Source organism: Priapulus caudatus, unplaced genomic scaffold, assembly GCF_000485595.1.
Source record: "Priapulus caudatus unplaced genomic scaffold, Priapulus_caudatus-5.0.1 Scaffold1288, whole genome shotgun sequence".
Lineage (NCBI taxonomy): Eukaryota > Metazoa > Priapulida > Priapulimorpha > Priapulimorphida > Priapulidae > Priapulus > Priapulus caudatus.
In genome coordinates this window covers 37178-45091 of record NW_014578349.1, presented here as the reverse complement: position 1 = coordinate 45091, position 7914 = coordinate 37178, and the positions used below count along the sequence as shown (strand labels likewise).

General features: G+C 43.8%; 1 protein-coding gene across 1 annotated transcript in view; it reads left to right on the top strand.

Moving 5' to 3' along the window:
* The first annotated feature begins 30 nt into the window (after positions 1-30).
* Positions 31-7914, top strand: part of LOC106816110 (hepatocyte growth factor receptor-like) — a 10421-nt gene continuing 2537 nt past the window's right edge. Inside the window, 6 exon segments of the mRNA XM_014820664.1 lie at positions 31-68; positions 784-864; positions 5938-6128; positions 6288-6397; positions 6653-6693; positions 6696-6819. Coding sequence (XP_014676150.1) covers positions 5991-6128; positions 6288-6397; positions 6653-6693; positions 6696-6819 — 413 coding nt within the window. The 5' untranslated portion in view covers positions 31-68; positions 784-864; positions 5938-5990.

The window sequence follows — 7914 nt, the reverse complement described above, 5'->3', positions numbered from 1 at the left end:
TGGTTGCTAGCTGGCGCGACAGTTCATCGATCGCGACCAGCTCTCCTCGGTGAACGTGCACGGACCAGGTAGGGGGCCGCACGTACACTCACGGTCCGCGATCTCAGAAGTGACTGTGTTGTGTGGTTCGTGTGGTTTGGTTCATGAGCCGGCCGGCCCCGCGGCGCCCGCCCCGCCGCGCGCCGGCCGCCCCGGCGACGCGCCCGCGCGGGTTGAACTGGCGTGGCGCCGCTGGATCGAGTTCGTGTTTGAGTTACGCGACAAAGTGTAAGAAATGGATCGGGAGTTCAAAATGACAAATTTTGTCAAATATTGTGACAATTTAATTTTATTTTATTTTTATTTCATTTTATTGCCAAATTATTGTCATTATTAAACTCTGAAATGATCGATAATCGACGTGAATGATTTCGCTTCATTCAATGTGTTTCTTTTGAGGGAAAATGAGACAAAGGAGGTAATGGCTTTTGGGGAGGTTTGGGAAAAAAACGCGCATGATGGATTCAAGGTTAAGGATAAAGCGTGCCGTAGGCCGTAGGAAAAGGGTAGACCCCACGTCACATGACTCAATAAACACACATGGCAATCACACAACAAATATGACAGAAGCACGTGGTGATCTATTTATTTTTGGGTTGACACCATTTTGACAACGGCGGGTAAATAGTAAATACAGGAGCATTTTCACAACAGCGATGTTAAATTTGACAACGGCGGTGCGCCACTGTGCCTCAGGTATAAGAAACCCTCGCTGTTATGTGTTAACAACGCTTGCTCGTACAGGTCACTTTGGCTGCGTCTACAAGGGAGTTCTGGTGGATAAGGTTGATGGAGAGAGGGAGGTGGCCGTCAAGACGCTCAACAGTAAGTACAGTGAAACCCCAATTTAACGCGAATTCGGATATAACGCGATGAGTCATTGGACCTTTTTTTGCTCTTTCCGGAACTGAAAAGGTTTTTTGGTCAGTTAAGCCGGCCTTGGGTCGAAGCGACGATTGCCTATAGATCGCGCAACTAAATAAGTTTACATGACTTGTTGCTCTGTGCATGTTGTGTACATGACTGTATAGAACTGGTCACATTGTTCGCGTGAACTCCGATTTAGCGCGACTCCGCTTTTTTCGCAGTGACATTTTATGGACCTCAACGATCGCGTTATAACGGGGCCACATTGTAGTAGCTGAAATATTGAGATCCCCCGATATGTTTAGCAGAGCGATTTAGAGTGGATATCTGAAACCCGACCGGTCAATGTGTCTCGCATGACTCGGAGTACATTCCATTCCGTAATATTTGTAATTTGTTAACTTGGAATTCAACACGCCAATGATTTGAACGTGTTGGTCCATTCAGATTGTTTTCTCTGGCAAAAACGTCGATCGCGACTCTCTCATTGATCCAAGCCAGACTATTTAGTTTTTCCTATGTTATTTTAAACCAGATATTTCATAGTACATTTAAATACATCTAGCGATTCTTTTAATGACTTTTCACTACCGTCTAATAGAAGGGATGTGTCATCCGCATATTGGGAGATTTTAAATATGGTATTCCATAACTTTATGCCTTTAATATTTTTGTTGTTTCTAATAGCAATGCCCAAAATTTCCACACAGAGGATAAAGATGTAGGGGGATCGAGATCGGATCTCCTTGTCGGCAACCTCTACCTAATTTAAAAAAAATCTTGAAAATAAGCCATTTTGAATAACGCAGGCTTCAGGACGCCATATTGGAACATGTGAATCCACTGTTTTATGGATTTACCAAAAATTGAAGAGGTCGAAAACTTTGAGTATAAAATCCCATGATACTGTATCGAAAGCTTTTCAAAGTCAATACTAACAGCATTCCAGGTATATTTTGTTCTTCTCAGTTTCGAACAGCAGTACATCATGGAGTAGTCTTATGTTTTCTCGCGATAGATCTTCCTTTTAAGAAGGCCTGTTGGTCTTCGTGAATTATACTGTCTAAGACTAGTTTTAATCTTTCAGCAATGCATGAGGATATGAGTTTATATGAGATATTTAGAAGAGAAATAGGCGCCAAATTTTTTAGATAGTTGCGAGGTCTACCTGCTTTGGTAGACATGTGATAAGCCTTGTTTTTGCGTTATGGACAGGTTTTTATTTTCATAAGCAAAATTTATAGATCGAAGAAGAAAGTATCCTATGTCTACCCAGAAGAATTTTAGAAATTCGGCAGTGTAGCCATCCAGTCCTGGACTTTTGTTATTTTTTGACCGTCTTAAAGCGTTTAGAAGCTCGGTGTATGTTATAGGTCCCTCCATATTATTTTTTTGCGATTCAGACAGAAGTGGAATATTTGCCCGTTGCAGTTTGTCAAATAGATATTGTCGTCCACACTCAACATGCTTTTTGTGTAAAGAAACTCGTAGAAGTTTTTTTGCATGCTTAAAATTTCCCTTTGTTCCGAAACAGTGGTTCCATCCTCCCGTTTTATTTCATTCATGATTTTGTTTGTATATTTCTATTTTGCTAAGTGAGAAAAATAGGATGATGGTTTTTCCCCTAGTTCATACCATCTTAGCTTGGATCTGATCATTATGCCGCTGGATCTGTTTTTTTCTAATCTCCTCTAGTTCTAAATTGAGAATGTTCTAAAGTGTCTAAATTTTTGTTTGGAGTTCTGGGGGTCCATTTTAATTTTGTCATCCAGAAATTTAATTTTAGTTTCTATTGAGCGTTCTTGCTCATTGCTTAACCTCTTTTTTTTTGAGGAATAGTGTATAATATTTCCTCTTAGTTGGACTAGGAGAGTTTCCCAGAAGAGCTGATCATCTATTGTTAGTTGCAAGTCCTTTGTGGATAGGTTGCCCGTATTCAGGATTATAGGGGAGGCTGGCGTAAGTAGATTTTATTAAATAGATTTCATTTTTTATTAGTTCTAACAAATTTCTGATCTTTTAGAAGGGAATTATTAAACTTCCAGTATCCTTTGCCATGTTCATTTTGTTGAGGTGTTTAAACCAATTTTTACTGGAGGCATGATCTGACTTATATTGGTAAGATATAAGATTCAAAGAAATTTGACATCATGTCCTCTGTGGGCCAAAAAAAATCCAAGCGGGCCATTTTAATGGATTTTTTTTACCCCAAGTAAAATGTGGCTTTATCTTCGTTAAAAGCTCTCCACACATCTACAAGTTCTTTTTCAGCAATAAGCAACTTTACCACGTTTCTGGCCCTAGGGTTATTGATGGCTTTATAATTTAGTAATTTTTGTCGGATGCTATTACCAAATTCCAGTCTCCACATAGTATAAAGACTGTCATTCTCAACTCTTCGACAATCTTTCATTATGTTGGTGTAAAAATGAGGCTTGTCTTCATTTGGACCACTAGAGACTTTGCTAAGGTAAAATCTGCAAGGAGTTATTTATGGAGATATCAAGGATGATATAGTTTCCATTTTTATCTTTTTTTGCTTTTATGTATTTCATACTCAAAGCCATTATTAAATAGAATAGCAACTCCCCTGGCCTGTGACGAATATGGACATATTAGACATTCAAGGCCCCATTCTGCTTTTACATAGTTTTCGCAGTTTGGGATCAATGTGTATGTCTTGTAAACAAGTGATTGTATGTTTTGTTCACGAAAGCGTTTAAAAAAAATCCCTACGCTTGATCCGATCTCCAAGTCCCCTACAGTTTAGTGTCTGTATGCTTATAGACATTTTGTTTATATTTTAAAGTTGAAAAAATAGGTTTTGAACTATATATAGACATGAGTATGTGGAAAACAGTAAAGTATAATTTTTGAAAGACATTTAGAGCATTGGCATTGGTTTGGGGATCTAGAAACAAGTACAGCGTGACATTTGACCAGCACAGGACATACATTAAGGCAGACAGAACATGCAAGCCTGTTGTGGTGCCTTCAACAGGTGTTCTAACCGTGGCAGGACTCCCTGTGTATATCTAACCACAAGCATGCAACATAAAAGGAACAGACATGAACTTCCGCGTTTTTGACATCATTACAAATTGTGGTTTGACGTAAACCACCGGCCCCGCATTACGAGTATAGTGGCATTTTGTATCATACGCATATTACACTGTACATGAAAAAAATACGTGCACACGCAATACATACACGTACTCTGGTCGCCTAAATAGCCATACACATAAACGCGCACACCGCAGACGTAAGTCACGAAGTGATTCACGAGTGCTTCACGAAAGTGATTCCGAGTTTTGAAATCTGGAAAAAACGTCATTTTCACAGCTGAAAGTCTACTTGAGCCTCCACCTGGCTTATCGTTCCTGAGTTTCGCTGTCGAGTAATATTATACACAGCCATATACTAACACGTGTAGTCTGACTGCATGACTACGTTGTGGAATATAAACCTAACAACGCCTTATTATGCTGTTTTGTTTTTGATTGGTCGGTAGTACGCTGGCTACTGTCGTATGAAACACAGATATATACCCAACGCACTGCACTGTTATACTGATATACTGTATATATCTGTGATTGAGTTTATTTGCTGCGATGTATTTATAATAGGGACACAAACTATATATTGTAAACAAAGCTGCCACAAAGACAGATATACGGTATATATGTAGATAAGATACATTAATGCTCGATTTAAATCTAAATAAGGGGCAGTCATTGTTATTTATGATTACGCACATATTACTGGTCAATGATTCGTTTCTTCCAGGGGGGCTGAGCCGTTCTTCCTCGTCTCTAACCATACGTCTGCGCCTTTCTCTCCTGATATATATGCTCGTCCGACGGATTTCGTAGGCGATGCTTGCGAGTTTCCCCCTCTTTCTTTTCAAATTCAGGCGGCAGGTCTGTCCGCACACTCATCTTCGTTCCCTTGAGATTAGGACCGGCTCGCAGAAAGCTTCCGGTTCTCCCCAGTGTAGGAAAAACGCACAACTATAACGTCGCCAGAGCATCGTAGCGCTTTTGGAGCGATGGGCATTACGGATTACGATACGATCGACGAAAACACTTTCCAGTTTTGAGATTTTCTTTGGCAAATTTTCGACCCTAAATATCGTATCTTTCGGATCATTTCTCGTAGCCGTCCACAGCCGTAGAGCAACAAGTGGTACTTCCTAGAATATGTCTGGGTCGAGAGCAGTGAGTACTTGATGTTATGTTCTTCCTTCCCCTCCGTGTAGACCCTCTCAGCCCCGCACTGATGTCATGTTCTTCCTCCCTCTCCGTGTAGACCCTCTCAGCCCCGCACTGATGTCATGTTCTTCCTTCCGCCTCCGTGTAGACGCCTCTCAGCACGCACTGATGTCATGTTCTTCTTCCCCTCCGTGTAGACCCTCCTCAGCCCCGCACTGATGACATGTTCGTCCTTCCCCTCCGTGTAGACCCTCTCAGCCACAGGCACTGATGTCATGTTCTTCCTTCCCCTCCGTGTAGAACCGCTCTCAGCCATGCCACTGATGTCATGTTCTTCCTCCCTCTCCGTGTAGACCCCTCTCAGCCACGCACTGATGTCATGTTCTTCTCCTCCTCTCCGTGTAGACCCTCTCAGCCACGCACTGATGTCATGTTCTTCCTTCCCTCCCGTGTAGACCCTCATCAGCCACGCACTGATGTAATGTTCTCGACCCCCCCCTTCCGTGTAGACCCTCTCAGCCATGCACCTGATGTCATGTTCTTCCTCTCCCTCCGTGTAGACCCTCTCAGCCACGCACTGGTGGTCATGTTCTTCTTCCCCTTCGTGTAGACCCTCTCAGCCACGCACTGATGATCATGTTCTTCTCCCTCTCCGTGTAGACCCTCTCAGCCATGCACTGAATGTCATGTTCTTCCTCTCCTCCGTGTAGACCCTCTCAGGCCACGCACGCTGGTGTCATGTTTCTTCCTCCTCTCCGTGTAGACCCTCCTCGCAGCCCCGCGCTGATGTCATGTTCTTCCTCCCCCTCTCCGTCTATAGACCCGCTCAGTGAGGAGGAGGATGCTGGACCCTCGTTCCTGCAGGAAGGGCTCATGATGCGCGACTTCAACCACGAGAACGTTCTCACGCTCATCGGCGTCTGTCTGCCGGAGAAGAAGGAAGGTCCGATGGTGATCCTCCCCTACATGAAACACGGCGACCTTCTCTCCTACCTACGCAACGAGAGCAACGTGAGTATACTGTATACCGCGCGTATTTTTTGCGTGCAGATATTTCTGCGGATTCAGACTCGACGGACGAAGCGTCAACGGCTGTCGGGGTTGCTATATACAATCTCCGCCACCATATTATCTCTGTAATCTCATCTTGCGTGGTGCCCTCTTTTGTAGAATCCGACGGTTCGGGACCTGCTCCGGTTTGCGACGCAGATTGGCGAAGGCATGGCGTATCTCGCCGACCTCAAGTTCGTGCATCGCGACCTCGCTGCACGAAACTGCATGTGAGTGTCGCCGTGGCAACTGATCAGTGGTGGGAGAGAGAGAGAGAGAGAGGGTGTGTGCGTGCATATGTGTATACGTGCGTGCGTGTGTCTGCGTGTGCGTGCGTGCGGCTGCGTGTGCGTGCGTGCGTGTGTGAACGCATGCATGCGTATGTGCATGCATTTTACGTCAAATCTTCCGAATTGCTTCTCCCGCGGTGAAATTCGATTGTAACTTTACCGCCGCGACACACGCGCGTCTCTCTGTCGCTGCAGGCTTGACGAGAACCTCGTGGTGAAGGTCGCTGACTTCGGCTTGTGCGCGACATCTACGAGCGTGACTACTACAGCGCAAAGGACAAGAAAGCCAAGCTTCCTGTCAAGTGGATGGCGATAAGAGAGCCTTGTAGAAAGGGCACCTATGACACGAGGAGCGACGTGTGGTATGTGCGGCGGTGGCAGGCAAAGGAAGAGGGGGAGAGAGGGGAAGGGAGGGGAAAAGGAAGAGAAGGTGAAGGGAGGGAAAAAGGAAGAGGAGGAGAGAGAGATAGATAGAGGGGGAGAGAGGTGAGGGGAGGGAAAAAAGGAAGATGGGGAGAGAGGGGAAGGGAGGGGAAAAGGAAGAGGGGGAGAGATGGATAGATAGAGGGTGAGAGAGGGGAAGGGAGGGAAAAAGGAAGAGGGGGGAGAGAGAGAGAGAGATAGAGCATGAGAGAGGGGAAGGGAGGGAAGAAGGAAGAGGGGGAGAGAGAGATAGATAGAGGCTGAGAGAGGGGACGGGAGGGGGAGAGAGGGGAAGGAAGGGGAAAAGGAAGAGGGGGAGAGAGAGAGATAGATACAAGAGAGAAAGAGAGAGGGGGGGGGAGGAAAGAGTGAGGGAAAGAGAGATGCCATGATATACTACTATAACAGAGCATCATGTTGTATATTACCATGATATACTACTATAACAGAGCATCATGTTGTAATATTTACCATGATATACTACTATACAGAGCATCATGTTGTATATTTACCATGATATACTACTATAACAGAGCATCATGTTGTATATTTACCATGAATACTACTTAACAGAGCATCGTGTTGTATATTTACCATGATATACTACTATAACAGAGCATCGTGTTGTATATTTACCATGATATACTACTATAACAGAGCATCGTGTTGTATATTTACCATGATAACACTACTATAACAGAGCATCATGCTGTATATTTACCATGATATACTACTATACTGAGCATCATGTTGTATAATTAACCATGATATACTACTATAACAGAAGCATCATGCTTGTATATTTACCAATGATATACTACTATAACTGAGGCATCATGTTGTATATTAACCATGATATACTACTATAACAGAGCATCATGTTGTATATTTACCATGATATACTACTATAACAGAGCATCGTGTTGTATATTAGCCATGAAACATGACAGATCGCTGTGTTGCACGTGGTGATGGATGGTATGCGTTGTCGCTGCCAGTGTCGTATGGTGTCCGTGCTGTGGGAGCTACTCACA